The sequence below is a fragment of the Balaenoptera borealis genome (genome assembly GCF_965194805.1).
Source record: "Balaenoptera borealis genome assembly, chromosome: 11".
Taxonomy (NCBI): Eukaryota; Metazoa; Chordata; class Mammalia; order Artiodactyla; family Balaenopteridae; genus Balaenoptera; species Balaenoptera borealis.
Genome location: NC_138868.1, coordinates 107,392,731 through 107,409,310, shown reverse-complemented (window position 1 = coordinate 107,409,310; position 16,580 = coordinate 107,392,731). Strand labels below are relative to the sequence as shown.

Genomic DNA, 16,580 nt, shown 5'->3' with positions numbered 1-16,580 from the left:
GCTTGATAGAAAGTGGTGGAATGAAGGGTTGAGACTGCTGATAACAGAGACAAAGGCCAAGTACACCAAAAGGAGGAAGCACCATGCGAAAAGCCCAAGACGTAGGATGGGACCGAATTGAACCAGCAACAGAGTGGTGCGAGTGGGCGTCACGTGCAGTCCAGTGGTCCCTGTGTTTCGCCTCCACATTCACCCGTGTAGACAACTTTGTGTTAAACTGGACGTACCCGGCTGAAAACATAAGGTGTGGGAAAAATTGTCACATATAATCTGAGTTATGTTGACACATTCCCCTACTTACCAACCTCATATGAACTAATTCGTGTTACAGAAATGTGTTGTAGCAGAACAGATCATACTTGGTGACCATTTTGGGGGCATGACTTTGTGGTTAAGTGCATAATCTCAGGCTCGCTCCACCCTGGTGTCCCTTGGGCAAATCACTTTACCTCTTTAGGCCTGTTTCTCTTTTTTTTTTTTTTAAATTAATTAATTAATTTATTTATTTTTGGCTGTGTTGGGTCTTCGCTTCTGTGCGAGGGCTTTCCCCAGCCGTGGCAATCGGGGGCCACTCCTCATCGCGGTGCGCGGGCCTCTCACCATCGCGGCCTCTCCCGTTGCGGAGCACAGGCTCCAGACGCGCAGGCTCAGTAGTTGTGGCTCACGGGCCCAGTTGCTCCGCGGCACGCGGGATCCTCCCAGACCAGGGCTCGAACCCGTGTCCACTGCATTGGCAGGCAGACTCTCAACCACTGCACCACCAGGGAAGCCCTTGAAAGTGTTTTTGAAAGTATTATGGGAAAGCAGAAAGGAGAATACTTTGGACTGGGAAATAATTTGAAAATTTCTTGGTGGAGGAGATGTTTTACCTCTTCCTTCTCAAATAACCCGACAGGTTAATACCACTTATAAATTGTGTGACTTTGGGCAAGCCTCAGTTTCCTCATATGTAATTCAGAGACAGTGTTTTGATCACACCATCTCATCAGAATTAATATGAGATACTATGTGAAAATTTACCATATAGTTGAAAGGTAGAAAAAGGAAACATGCATTTCTGGAGTTAAGTTTACTGACTTCAGAGTAGATGGTCTTAAAGATTTCTTCTAGCTTTGAAAGTACTGGAATCTCTGAAACTTCTATAAGTTCTAATAGTTGTTTCCAGTTCTCTGTGTTCTCTGACACAGATGTTTCTCTGGCCCTTCATCCTCTTCAGCCTTAAGTAGCCACTGGCCAAATTCTTCTTTACTATCATGTCATAGAGATTTGCACCAGATACTCATTCAGGCGAATGTTCCTTATTTCAGAGAAGATTGCCTAAGAAAAATATCAATAACAGCATAAGAATTACCCGCATATTGATTCACAGCCTGTGTCCATGCAGTTGAGCATTCTGTCACTTTGGTGTCATTTGCAGAATGTTTTGAGGAAGGGTATTGATACCCTTACTGATAGCCCCAGATATTCTGGTTAATGATTTACATCTATTTCATTCGTTAATTTTTAAGGAATTAAGACAGAGTTTAGTTTTTGCCTTCCTCCTTTTGCCCTCATATTGCCTTAGCTGATCAGAGACTTCACTTCATCCAGCTCTTCCTCCCTCCCGATCCCTCTTTAAAACCAATTTTTGTGTGTGTGTCGCTGATTTCAACTAAATTAAATTCTCATTAAAATAATTTTCACCTTAAGGTTTGAATGCTCAACAAGCTTGACCCTCTCACAGATAATTTGCTTTTCAAATGGTTGTTCATCAAAATAAATCTCTAAATAGTTTATGAGTCATTGTTCCTAATGAGTGTGTGCATATCCTTGAACTGTTTTGGGGCAGAAAAAAGGATTGAGAATCCTCTGTTTTAAAGCCACACTTGGAGAAATAGCCTCAGTTTTTTCCTTGGAAAACAATGCTGTAAGTGACCATACTTTCCTGTTTGTTTATTTTCCTGTGTTACACCTGTTTTTATTATTAAGCTCTTTAATGTTAGACTATATAGTTATTGAAAGATTATAATGAATTCACTTCTCAGTGCTTTTTCTTATAAATTTAGTTTTCTAAAATCTGTTATTTCAGATGTAAAATTCCCACCCTTCACTTGGTTTAGTTTCTTTTAGTCACTTGTTATTTGTTTTGAAATATGTCAGAGTGCTTTCAAAACAGTAAACCACTGTAATAGTCTAAGGTGGTATTTTTGTTTTGCTGGTATCTACTTTGTATTTTATATTTGAAAATGACAGAACGGGTGATGATACTCACTGGCTGGTGGTTCAGCTGGCAGAAAAGCCGGTGCATGGCGAATCGCCTCTTCCATGTGTTCACTTAAGAATGCCTTGTCAGTTTGTGGATATAGTTTCTACTTGTAGAATCTTTCACTGTTTTAGTAGTTCTTTGACTTGGAGATTCTGATAGACTGGCCAAATAGCTAACAGTGTTTTCTTGGGGGGCAGGGAATGGGGAGGAGATTTGTCTAGTTCTCCTTGGCAAATCTGTGTTACTTGATACTAACAGGTTGGATTTCCAAGCTCATGAAGGTTTATTAATGTTTACACCTCTGTGTTACATTATATCATGAATCCATGTTTTCTCAGATATGCAGCCTGTTATAGATATCTCTTTGATCTCTTGATTCCTGCTAATCATTTAATATCAAATGTTTAAGAGTTGATGAACCTAGGTTTAATATACTAGAGTGAGATAAGTCCTGCATTTCACCTGTTTTCACATAATTGATAATTTATTCCAGTATATCAATTGTTCCTTTTCCTGCTCAAAGAGGAGTGATTATAATGTTTCTGTCCTTTAAGAATATTTCATAGTTCACACAGCTTTTGTGTTGTCCTAAAATGTAGAAACTAATTAGTGGCAGACATACTGGGTAAAGTCTTGGTATTAGTCATAGATTGTTCAGGTGTGTGCAGGTATTGCCATTGTCCTTAGCAGATTGTGTAGGAGGACATAAAAATGTCATAGATGATAGTAGAGGATGCAAGAGCCCTTTTAGGTTAGAAGTTAAACAACACTTGAAACTTCTTAATGTGCTGTACCTTGGATAGCTACCCCACTATGCCTGGTTAAGTCATGCAAGAATATATTATCTATGGCCCTTTGGTTACTTGTGTCTTTGCATTTTGTATCATTTTACCATTTTGCTGTTCATTTGATTAATGTTTATTTTAGAAGGCTGGTAGGTAAGGCAAAAAACATGAAACTAAAGCATTCAGTGTAGCTTTTAGGAATTAATGCCTGTAAAGGAAATAAGAGAGCTAGAGGAACTGGTAGAACAACACTGTTGGGATAGATATAATCAACAAGGACTGGAATACTAGAGGTTATACAGGACCTGATTTCTTCAACAAATATGTGACAAAAAAAGGAGAAGAGGAAGCCCGTAAATCTCAAGATTATTAACTAAATTATTAACTAAAAACTTATTAACTAAAATGTCATGTGTGGTCTTTCTGATTCAAACAAACCAACTGTTTAAAAAACAGGTTTGTAACAATTGGAAAACTTTGTACACTGAACTGGGTATTTGTGATATTTCTTCAGGTGAGATAGTGATATTTTAGTAATTTATAAAGGAGCCCTTATGAGAGTTTTGATTTCTCTTCTGAAGGAGTTTAACATTTTTTTTGTAGATCCTAAACCTAGATTCATGAAACATCTTTCTTTTAATTATACCTTCCATTTTTTTAGCATCTTTTATTTACAAATGTTGTGTTCCATAGGTGCTTTATGTATACTGTTTCATCTAATCACTTTGATTGCAATATGATTGGGCATGTTTATTTTGTTCAGATGAGGAAATTGCACTTCAGAGATCTTAAGTAAATTGCCCAAGTTCATATAGGTAATAAGTGGCACGGAAGGAATTTGAATTATCTGAGCTTCATCAAATTAAAAAAATCCAACATTATTTCTAAAATGGAAACCATGGACTCAAAAGTAGTACTGTTGTTTTCAGTTGCTTTGTATATTTAACTTGAATACTACTTGTAATAGTGAAACAGTAGCTTAATGAATTGTATATCAGTAAGCAGCAAGTTAATTCAGTTTCTAAACATACTTATCTTACCACGAAGGTATAGTGATATAATTTGAGGATTCTGACTTGACACTTAAAAACAGCTTTATTGGGCTTCCCTGGTGGCGCAGTGGTTGAGAATCTGTCTGCCAATGCAGGGGACACGGGTTCGAGCCCTGGTCCAGGAGGATCCCATATGCCGTGGAGCAGCTAAGCCCGTTCGCCACAACTACTGAAGCTTGTGCGCCTAGAGCCCATGCTCTGCAAAACAGAAGCCACCGCAATGAGAAGTCTGCCCACCGCAACGAAGAGTAGCCCCTGCTCGCCACAACTAGAGAAAGCCTGCGTGCAGCAACAAAGACCCAGCTCAGCCAAAAATAAATAAATAAATGCATTAAAAAAAATTAAAAAGAAACTTTATTATTTTGCAAGTACTGCTTGAGACATCATAAAACGTACTTTGTATTCATTATATCTTTTGAAAATATCATGTGAAAAGCACCACAGATTATAGTATTAATGTCTGGTTCTAGCAAAAACAGAAGAAATCGGCAAATAGTCAATTCTTAATGTATCATTCAAATTTAACGCCCATACTATAAGTGTAAAGACTGTATCAAATTCATAAACCACTTCGTTTCACTGTTTCCCTTTTCAAAAACTCACAAAATCCAACCCAGGAATACCTTGTTCCAGTACTCAAGAGCTCCAGGTGCTCTTGCTCAAAGGAAAAAAAAAACCCAAACACCATGGTAGCAGCATTAACATATTCTAGCAAGTGAAATTAAAGTAGTCAGAGGCTGCAGAGAACTCTGCATCCACCTTGACACTGGCACACAGAACAAGGAAGCAAGCTGCACTAAACTTAAGCATTCCGCTGGCTGACTCAATAAATAACAAAACACTTGCTTTATGAGACATGTTCAAAGCTAAGGGTCTCAGGAAATCCTCACTGGCTAAGCAACCACCTCACTAAATATGATAATTACATCATCATTTCTAATCCATACATTAACCTTACAAGGTTGTTATTCCTCTTTTAGAGATTACCAAACTGAGATGCAATTTGTTACTTGCCCCCAACCATACCATCTTATAAACAGTACAGTTGAGATTTGAGCCCATGTCTGTTTGACTTCAAAATACTTCCACTTCTATTGAAAACTGTTTTTTCCCCCCAGGTTTTATAAACGGAACTTTTTATGAAACGGAACTTTTTTTTCATGAATATATTCTTGTGATAGGGATGACATATTCAGGTAGCCATTTTGGGGGGAAATTTTATTTAGTTCTTTTGAACAGTTCAGAGAGCTGTCCTTGAATACAAGTTTCTAATGAAGCAAAATCTTCTCTAACATCAAATGTTCCATTTTCTAGCCAAGCAGACCAAGGTTGTCCACAGAATGCTTCACAGCTGTGACTCTACACATAGATATACCAAATGGACTCTTCAGAAAATTATGTATTCTAAACATGAATAGTGTGTGTCTGAGTATAATGTATACATGTGTATCAAATAATTGTATCAGAAAGATTAAGCAAGAATCCTTCTAAAATATTTCCAGTGACTGAAGATTTTCCTCAAATGCTCAAATGCCATCCATCATTAACCATTCTTACACTATGTATTCATTCTAAATTTTAGTGGATTTATATCTTTAAATTGTTTTTCTCTTGAAAAAAAAAATGCATTCTACTTTGGGACTCTTCAACTGTTGCTAAGAATGCTTTTCCTCTTCCTGCAGGGATTAGGAACTTCTCTTTCCCTCACCTTCCTTACCTCTCTTGGTCAGTGGAAGATGAAGAATCAGCTGGTTCTAAACTGCTGATGATGACTCCCTGGGTTTAGGTCAGAGACTTGTGCTCTAAGAAGCTTGTTGTGGAAATGGAGTCTGGTCAGGTTTTAAGCCAATCAGGAAAAAGGGTTAAAGCCACCCTGTGGTCTGCAGGAAGGGCCAGTCCCTGGCTCAGCTTCTGGTGCCCTTGGGACTGACTCTGCCTGGTTCCTGTCCTGCCTCCCTGCTATTCATTATCTTTTGTTTTTTCTAGATTTTCATAAACTACCAAAGAAGGGAACAGAAAAAAGAACGCATGTTGATTCTGAAGTTAAAAACATTTTTTAAAAACTTCTAATAGCAGAGTCAAAACTGTGAGAACAAGTGTTGGGAGGTCTGCTTGGTGTGTAAGTCAGCTTGGGAGGGGAGGAGGCTCTCACCGCAGCAGGGGCGCGGGACAGGGAGGTAGGGTTCTGATGTGGCAGCAGAACTAGGAGAGACTGCCGGAGTGATCTGACGTTAGTCAGGCTGCCCGCAGTGTGCTGTGTACAGATACTGCTTACAGGTCACTTTTCCTTGTTTGAAAGGGCTTGAGGAAGGGAGGTGATCAACCATGAGAGTGAAAGAGCAAAAGAAATGATTAAAAGGAAAGGTAAGTAGAATTCATGAAAACACAGGATTTTTTTTTGCCAGATTGCCCTGCATAGAGGTTATACCAATGTATATTTCCACCAACAGTCTATATTTATTTTCCCACATCTTCTTCCAAACAGCTTGTTAAAACTTTTAAAAATCTTTGCCTGATAGATAAAAAAAAATCTTACTGTGTTTTTTTGCATTTTTATTATGAGTGAAGTTAAATACTTTTTTTTATGTTTTAAGATTCTTTCGTATTTTTCTATTATTATTCTCTTTATGCCCTTTGCCTAGTTATCTTTTGGGTTGTTGGGTTTTGAAGAGTTATAGGCACTTTTTTAATATGTTAAGGAAATTAACCCATTGTGATATGTTCCAAATATTTTTTCTTAATTAATTACATTTTACTTTATTCACAATTAAAAACTTTTTTTTTGGTTAGGGAAGATTTTAAAATTTGTATGTAGTAAAATATCAGTCTTTTGTGGTTTCAGGGCTTCTTAAAATTATACTTAGAAAGGACTTCCTCGCTGTGAGGTGATAAAAGCTTTCCCATGATTTTCTTTTATGGTTTTCTCTTTACATTTAAATCTTTGATCCATTGGGAATTTATTTCAATGGATGGAATGAGGAAGGGATTAAATTTAATTCCATCTCTTTGGAATCTTTGGAAAATGATAGGGGATTTATGGCATAGAGAGATCTCAATAATCCTTTAATTTTTTTTTATAGTTATTCAGGCCAAAATTTCTCTGGAATTGTCTTGAGTGAAAATCATTAGACTAGTTTGCAAGATATCTCTGTATAAATTGTTCAGGAGTTTTTCCAGTGTAGCTGCTCTCTAAGAACAGTTTGTTTTCAAGATTTGTTCCCAGACCTGATAACAAATTTCAGTTTCTAGCAGGAATATACGTAATGACCACACAGTCCGTGGATTAAAACTGTATAATTTTTGAAGCAACAAGATTAAAACAGTAACACATAATGTAAATTGTAGTTTTGTAGAAAGGAAGAAGTATCGTATAAACAAAGTCAGCTAGAGGGTTAACTTCCCTTATTTTCAAATATGAAAATTCAAGGGTATCCCAGTGGATGCCTTTTAAAATTTCATCTGGTAAGATTTAATGTAAAACCAGGCTCGTCAGTGTTTGGCTGCTCAGTAAAGGGCAGACGCCCATGCATGGGTGACATGTCAGTGGTTGGTACCAGCATGCTTGTTTTTTAAGTAACAGTTATGTTTTTGCCAGTGTTGTAGATGCTATACTTTTCACTCATTTCCCAGCGAGTCATTTTATTGCTGCTCTAGGCATCTGCAGTTTAAGTTATGTGTGAAAATGTTGCATGCTTTTATTTGCTGTAATTGTCAGCATCTTTTAACTTACGATATTTACTTTTTTTTTTTCTTTAGAAAGCCATGGACAAGCCTGGCTGCTGTGTCCCACTTTGGATACTTGAGCAAAGGTGTATATGGCAGTTATTATTGTGGGGAAGGAAAGACGGATGTAATACTAGAAGGCACGAAGTTGGGCAGGTCCCTAGACCATGCTTATCTTCTCTATAAATTGTGATCCTCCCTACCTCTGAGATCTATAACTGTGCCTCCCATTGTGCTTGGCCCAGGAGACCTTTTCATGCAGTGTTATCCTTTCTAGTTTTTAGTTGACCTTTCTTAAGTCTGAGATAGAGCTTTTAAGTTTAATTAGGTCCCATTTGTTTATTTTTGTTTTTATTTCGATTACTCTAGGAGACGGATCTAAAAAGATGTTGCTGCGATTTATGCCAGAGAGTGTTCTGCCTATGTTTTCCTCTAAGAGTTTTATAGTATCTGGTCTTACATTTAGGTCTTTAATCCATTTTGAGTTTATTTTTGTATGTGGTGTTAGAGAATGTTCTAATTTCATTCTTTACATGTAGCTGTCCAGTTTTCCCAACACCACTTATTGAAGAGACTGTATTTTCTCCATTGTATAGTCTTGTCTCCTTTGAGGAAATCGTAAACAAAACAAAAAGACAACCTACAGAATGGGAGAAAATATTTGCAAATGATGCATCCGGCAAGGGATTAATTTCCAAAATATACAAATAACTCATACAGCTCAATATCAAACAACAAAAAAAAATCAATCAAAAAATGGGCAGAAGACCTAAATAGACATCTCCGAAGAAGACATACAGATGGCCAACAGGCAAATGAAAAAAATGCTCGACATCACTAATTATTAGAGAAATACAAATCAAAACTACAATGAGTTGTCACCTCACTCTGGTCAGAATGGCCATCATCAGAAAGTCTACAAATAATAAATGCTGGAGATGATGTGGAGAAAAAGGAACCCTCCTGCACTGTTGGTGGGAATGTAAATTGGTGCAGTCACTGTGGAGAATAGTATGGAGGTTCCTTAAAAAATCAAAAACAGAGTTACCATATGATCCTGTAGTCCCACTTCTGGGCATATATCTGGAGAAAACTATAATTTGAAAAGATACATGCACCCCAGTGTTCAGAGCAGCACTATTTACAATAGCCAAGACATGGAAGCAACCTAAATGTCCATCGACAGATGAATGGATAAAGATGTGGCACATATATACAATGGAATATTACTCAGCCATTAAAAAAGAACAAAATAATGCCATTTGCAGCAACATGGATGGACCTAGAGATTGTCATACTGAGTGAAGTAAGTCAGAGACAAATATCATATGATGTCCCTTATATGTGGAATCTAAAAAAAAAAAAAGGATACAAATGAACTTATTTACAAAAGAGAAATAGACCCACAGACATAGAAAACAAATTTATGGTTACCAAAGGGGAAAGAGCAGGGGGAGGGATAAATTAGGAGGTTGGGATTAATATATACACACTATTATATATAAAATAGATAACAAGGACCTACTGTGTTGCACCGGGAACTATTCTCAATAATTTTGTAATAACCTATAAGAGAAAAGAATCTGAAAAAGACTATACACACACACATACACACGTATAACTGAATCACTGTGCTGTATACCTGAAACTAACACAACATTGTAAATCAACTACAATTTAAAAAAAAAGTCTGAGAGAAAAAAAAAGGATATAAGTAAGAGAAGTCTGCATCTTGAAAGCTTCTATTTTTTAACTTATTAGCTGGAAAGTTTAAGAAGAGAGAAATAGTTATTAAATGAATTATAGTGAAAACTCACCTTCATTTGGGTTCTGCATTTGGTTATGTAGGTCACAGAGCCTAAGGCAGTGGGAGGGGTCCGGTATCACAGGTGTAGCAGTCTGACACAGTGAGGGTGCTTCATGGGATTTCCTGTCTTTGCCTCACCTGCAATTAACCTAGCACGTAATAAACTTCGGCCCAGCATGATCACATATCACTGATGCCTCAGCTGTGCACCTGTGTGTACATCAGTAGAGCTGAACAGCCTGAACACTGCTGTTCTTTAGTCCATGGCTTGAGGTTTAAATTTTTGAAGTACAAGATGGAGACAGAAAGTGAGAGTAGCACTTCAGGAGATGACAGTGTCTTTTTGTTGGAGTCAGAAGTTATAACCCAGGTGAATGACATTGAAGAGGGAGAAAGGGAAGAACGTTTCAGGTAATTATGGAATTTGCTGTCAGTTCTCCCTCTCTCACCTTTGTCCCTCTGTCCACATCCTTCACTTGTGCTACTCAGCCCTCCCATCCTCTTTGTTTTAATCTCTTTTCCAGTAAGACTTCTTTTCTCTGGGGGAAGGTTTGGAGCTGAAGAGGACAGGTTTCTAGTTGTATGTAGCACTCTTCATTCCACAACTTGTCCTGAGCTTGTAAAAGACATTTTAAATGACTTGTTAGAACACCAGGAAGAGAAGGTGTTAGACAGGTTTTGTAGTAGCATTTCAGGAATTTCAGGTAGAGACTGAACTACTACCCCTTCGTATAGCTGATTTGTACCTAACATGTGATTTGGATTTGAATCTAGTAGATTTTTCTTCTTCTTTTCTTGGAATATGTTCCTGTGTGTGTGTGTGTGTGTGTGTGTGTGTGTATGGCTGCTTTTGTTGCCTTATTCATGTGTATGAAACATTTTGATTAAGTACAAATTAATTGTTTCATGAATCAAAGCCTCTGACCTTATATCTCACTCCCCTTATATCTCCCCTGCCCCCCGCCCTGGCAAATCTCTCTTGGTTTGATCTCTAGCTGTAACTTCATAATTGAAGTGTTTGCGAATGCCTCCTGATTAAGCAGCTCTCCAAGTTCCTTTCATTGGTGAAGAAAGAGGTCTCACCCAGCTTGTAGACACAGCGCCATTTGTGTATTAATTGTGTTGTGCTGTTACAAATTTTAGGAGGCTTTATTCTGGCTTTTCTTTCTCAACACGGTTAGCAAATTAATTCTTTTGGAGGTATTAAAAAAAACTCTTGAAGTTTGTACTGCATATTATCACTGTCAGCCACATGGGCAGTTAAACATCTTTTACAGTTTTATCTATGAGTAATTGGGTAGGAGAACAGATCATTATTTTCATCAGATCTTGTCTTTTTTTTTTTTTTTAATTTAATTAATTAATTTATTTATGGCTGTGTTGGGTCTTCGTTTCTCTGCGAGGGCTTTCTCTAGTTGCGGCAAGTGGGGGCCACTCTTCATGGCGGTGCGTGGGCCTCTCACTATCGTGGCCTCTCTTGTTGCGGAGCACAGGCTCCAGACGCGCAGGCTCAGTAGTTGTGGCTCACGGGCCTAGTTGCTCCGCGGCATATGGGATCTTCCCAGACCGGGGCTCGAACCCGTGTCTCCTGCATTGGCAGGTAGATTCTCAACCACTGCGCCACCAGGGAAGCCCAGATCTTGTCTTTATGTTTAGTGTTCAAAGAGTCTTTCCTTTCTCAAGTTAAAGGATTTCTTTATCCACAGATTTTATTTTTAAAGTCTAGGTTAAATTACAGAAGAGATTGAATATTAGGAACTCTTGATAACCCACACTAAGTTTGTTAATCAGTGGTTAAAATGAATAAGAAGTATGTTTTACATTTGAAAGAATAATTCAATGTTCAAAGTATGAAAATGAACTATTTTATTAACATATGAAATTCTTTTTTTGTGTCAGCCTTCTCATTCTCTCCATAATTTTATTTTAGCCTTTTTTAAAAAAAATGTTTACTTATTTGGCTGCTCCAGGTCTTAGTTGTGGCACACGGGTCTTTTTAGTTGCTGCATGCGGGATCTTTTAGTTGCAGCATGCAGGCTCTTAGTTGTGGCATGCGGGATCTAGTTCCCTGACCAGGGATTGAACCTGGGCCTTCTGCATTGGGAGCTCAGTGTCTTAACTCCTGGACCACGAGGGAAGTCCCTAGCCTTTCTTATTTGAGTAAGCTACCTCTCCCAAGGTGTGCTGATGCTTCACATATTGCATAGTTTTAAATATGGTCAGTGTGTCATGAACAATTAGTAGGAATGAGGTATTTATTATGTTTGTGTTAAAACTGTTTGGCCTGGTGTTAAAATTGTGGAAGTTATTTTGACATATTTGTCAAAGGAAGAAACAACCTGGACTTTGTTGTTGTGATAGATTTGGTACTGTGATCCTCCATTTACTTGTGAGGCAACAGGAGGCTGTCTGGGATATTCTTTTGACAGTTCATTTAAAAGCAAATCTGTGTAAGATTGAGCTTTTCTTTTCCTTAGGACTGTGTGACCACGTTTTCATCCTAAGAAACTGAGCTAGTGTATGCATTGTTTTAGGAAACCGTGATACTCTAGGGCATTTGTCTGTTTACAGTATTATTTCATAGCTGAATGTCACCGTGACTCTCCCAAACCAAATATGTCTTTGAGGTTTGATCTTATTTCATTTATAAGTGCAACAAAGAGATCAAGGTAAGGCCACATTCCAAGTAGCGTTTCTCACCTCTTCAGCAGTCAGACGTAAGGAAGTGTGGCATCAGAGTGCTTGCACAATGTTCACAGTGGCGTTCCAGCTGAAACGCCTTGCAGAAAAAAATGTGTGTGGGTGTCGAAGGTGGTGAGGGGCGGATAGTGGGAGTTGCAGCTGTAACCTTGGGAGAACCAATTATAGATTCAGTGCTGTATATGAGAGTTGTTTCTGTAAAATCAATTAGATAGTTAAAAATATATATAGAAAAGTTTTATGTGTTTCTTTAAAATCTGTGCTAATACACATTAACCAAACTGTCATTATGGTTACATACTCATTAATTTCCATGCATGCACACACACAGAATAAGGGCAGAGAAGATTGTGTGCTCTTCTTTTTCTCTGAATAGCTTCTGATCTGGGTTTTAAATTCATTCTTAAGAGAATAGCATTGTGTCATTTGAGGCAGCATGGCTAAGAGGGTAAAGTCATAGCTGCCTGAAATGTAGGTTTCTGGTACTTCCAGTTGTCATCTGCTTTAGGAGGAGGTACTCACAGAGGAGCACTATGCCCAGTAGCTTTTGGAATAACTTTTATTTTTGGACTTGGTTGGAGTAAGGGGTACCTTTTCTTACGTTATAGCTCTGTGGGAAGTTGGTCAGTCTCCCTTCATGGCAGTAGTTCTAACCTGCCTACCACTGACTCACAAATCTCTCATTTTGATTTCTAATTTCGTGAAGTTAATGTCTATCATACCATTACGGTAAAAGAGTTCTTAGACTAGAATATTTCGAGATCCTCAGAGTCTTTTTTTTTTTTTTAAAGTGCTTCTATAGCACCTTGTATTTTTTTAAAATTTAATTTAATTAATTAATTTATTTTATTTATTTATGGCTGTGTTGGGTCTTCATTTCTGTGAGAGGGCTTTCTCTAGTTGCGGCAAGTGGGGGCCACTCTTCATCGCGGTGCGCGGGCCTCTCACTATCGCGGCCTCTCTTGTTGCGGAGCACAGGCTCCAGACGCGCAGGCTCAGCAATTGTGGCTCACGGGCCTAGTTGCTCCGCGGCATGTGGGATCCTCCCAGACCAGGGCTTGAACCCGTGTCCTCTGCATTGGCAGGCAGATTCTCAACCACTGCGCCACCAGGGAAGCCCCCTCAGAGTCTTTAGAATAGTCCTTAGGGATCATTAGAAGAATGCTTCTGTAAATATGAAAGGAGAATATAAGGCAGAAAGGAAAAACAAAAATGTTTTAATTCTTTTAAGAGAGAAAAATTTATTTAGGAGTTATATGCAGTGTACTAAGTCAAATATGATATAGTATATCAGTTATATGTTTATTAATCCTGTAAAGTAGGTGTTATTATTTCCTATCTTCCAGATGCAGAAACTGTAGCTCAGAAAGCCACATACACCATATCGTCAGTACATGGTAGAGCAAAATCTTGAACCCCAGGGTAACTGATGTTAAAAGTAAAAGACTTCAGTTTTATAAAAAATTTTCATATGTCTGCTGCTAAATGTTATTTTCTAGTAAGTAATAACTTTTAAGAGGCTACAGCTTATTTCTCAGTTCTGAAATTCCTTCTTTGAGCACCAGTGGTGTATAAATTATGCAGCCAACATAAAAGTGAAGTAGTGCATACAGTAATGTGACCTTTTAAAAATATGACCTCGAGGACACCTGGGAATTATTATTAACTCACGATCATGAGAGGTTCTGGTTCTTTGGCATTTGAGAGTAGAAATGTTTATCATATGATCTTTTTTTTTTAAAAAAATATTTATTTATTTATTTATTTATTTTTGGCTGCGTTGGGTCTTCGTTGATGCGCATGGGCTTTCTCTATTTGCGGCGAGCAGGGGCCACTCTCTGCTGCGGTGCGCGGGCTTCTCATTGCAGTGGCTTCTCTTGCTGTGGAGCACGGGTCCCAGACACGCGGGCTTCAGTAGTTGTGGCACGTGGGCTCAGTAGTTGTGGCTTGCGGGCTCTAGAGCACAGGCTCAGTAGTTGTGGTGCACGAACTTTGTTGCTCCGCGGCATGTGGGATCTTCCCGGACCAGGGATCGAACCCATGTCCCCTGCATTGGCAGGCAGACTCCCATCCACCGCGCCACCAGGGAAGCCCTATCATATGATCTTGTTTAATGTTCTCTGGTATCTCATTGTTGGCAGATTCATAGCCTAGTATGTATGACAAACAATGACATATAGTTTGAAATGTTTACAGAGATAGTACATAATTAAACCACATTTCTAGAACTTGTATACCTTTAAAATTAAGAGTATACAGATGCCCAGATCTCTCAGTCAGATCTTCACTTGTATCTCCATTATAAGACAATTGATTTTAAGTGAGAAGAGAAGCTTCTGATTTGAGTTAAACCAGATAATTTGGTGTACATATTTTAATTTTTTTGCAATGTCTCTATTGGTTTATAGCATCAGAGAACTAATAATAATGGCTCATGCATTTGATTGGTTGGTTGGTTGCTTGCTTTATTCATTCTCTGCCTTATTTGAAATGAGGCCATGAGTTAGAAGATACTGCAGCAGTCCAAATAGGTAACAAGGGCTTGGAATATGGTATTTCTTCTATGTTCTTGCATTTCTTTCAGATCTAGGATGGCTATTTTAATGGCTAAATTCCTCTGGAAACCCATAAAGCTATTTCACAGTTCTCTGCTTTTAATACCCTGACTGTTATTTTGTCTTCTATAGAAATTCCTCATTTTAGGGTTCCCAGGATAGAGAGGTAGCATTAACAGCTTACCAGTGACAGATATATCAATATCACACCCAGGCCTATTTTATACTCTGTGACTTTTCCTAGTCATCACACCCTTAATAATCTGTTATGTATGATACCAAAAAAGATGTGTATTTTTGCATTAAAAAAAAAGATATTTCTATTACTGTGTAACTTTGGATGTGTGATCTGGAGTATAGTTTAGCCCCTAAAATATTCTTTCAATATGAAATAGAACTATCACCCAATATACTCTCATTAGTGTCACAAAAATAATAAATTTAATGATAATCAGCAGAGTCTGATGTGAACATTGCTTAATCTCAGAAAATTTTATTCAGTATTGGAGTCTAGCCAATTGGCTGCCTTTGTAATTAACCATGAAGCATGCTCCTACAAGACTTTCTTGGTATTTCAGTAATTAAACTCTTTGGGATGGAATCCAAGGTATGTTTATCTGTATGAGTTTTATGATGTACAAGAAGGACCTTAGAGCACAGAAACTGTATAAAACTATATGGAAGTTCCTGGTTATTAAGTTATTTATTTAAAGTTAAAATTTTAACTTTCTTTTTCTTTCTGTTTCTCCTTAAGCTTTGGATTCAACTTAACATTAAACCCTCGTAAACAGTCAATTGCATGTTCAAACTTTACTGTAAATGAAAATCCCTGAAACACTTAAAGCTCTGTTTATAAATGTAATATAGTCAATTTCCTTTTTTAAAAAAAATACATAAAGTGACAAACCTGGGAAGATTACAATCAGAACAAGCAAAACCTTTCTAGATACTTAATTTTAGAAGTTCTGCTATACTTTTACTTTCCATTAGTGATTAGCTTCCCTTTTCCATGCTCTCATATGCAGATATGCATTTTCTGTATTAATAATTTGCAAATCAAACAGTTTCTTTAACTTAGGTAGGCTGTTTTTTCCCCTCTTCGTGCTCTCTTTTCTTCCCTATTTCCCTTCCTTTTAAGATAAGGTCTTTAGAATACTTCTTTCAGTCCCCTTCTCTCTGGATGAGACTTGGGGTACTCTTCTGTTTAACACCGTTCTCCCCTCACCCCCAGGCCTAGTGTTTTGCTGTAATGCTTTACTGTTTTTTATCATTCAGTCAGATTCAGTTACATGTGTCGTTGTTTGCTCTCCTTTTTATCATATTACATCTTAATGTATCTGTTCTAGTGCATTTGTTATTTGGTTGATATTTTCTTGTGTATTTTGTTCAGATAAGTTCTATGAGTGATGTACTCTGATTTCTTGCATAGACTCAATGCTGTTTTTTTCTTTTCCGTTGTAGGCAACTTATTCTTTCTGAATGCTTGTAAGATTTTCTTTTTATTCGTAGTTATGTGTATTTTGTCATCAAATCTTCAGCTTGGAGCTCAGTGACTTTCAATCTACAGATTCAGGTCTTCATATTAGGAAAGATTTTTTAATGTTATCTATTATTAATTTAATTATTACCTCTTTTATCTGTAATAATTTTCTCCTTGTGGAATCTATTTATTGCATAGTCTCCTTAATCATTTTTTCATGATGTATTTATCTT

At 37.6% G+C, this 16,580-nt stretch overlaps 1 protein-coding gene and 1 long non-coding RNA gene across 11 annotated transcripts in view; one reads left to right on the top strand and one right to left on the bottom strand.

The window, feature by feature from the left end:
- The window catches only part of ARHGAP32 (Rho GTPase activating protein 32), a 274,825-nt gene that overhangs the window by 78,349 nt on the left and 179,896 nt on the right, over positions 1–16,580 (top strand). For 3 of the 10 annotated variants that reach the window (XM_082343053.1, XM_082343054.1, XM_082343049.1), the window contains exon 1: positions 9,677–10,023. The exons of 5 other annotated variants lie outside the window; for them this stretch is intronic. In XM_082343053.1, coding sequence (XP_082199179.1) covers positions 9,806–10,023 — 218 coding nt within the window. In that variant the 5' untranslated portion in view covers positions 9,677–9,805. Of the gene's footprint in view, positions 1–9,676; positions 10,024–16,580 lie in introns of those variants that run through there. 2 more of the 10 variants (XM_082343050.1, XM_082343059.1) reach the window with 1 other exon arrangement.
- On the bottom strand, positions 463–9,736 carry LOC309606269. Its single transcript, XR_014231749.1, has 2 exons — positions 9,623–9,736; positions 463–1,317 (listed from the first exon to the last, which is right to left on the bottom strand). It is a non-coding gene; the product is annotated as an uncharacterized lncRNA (long non-coding RNA).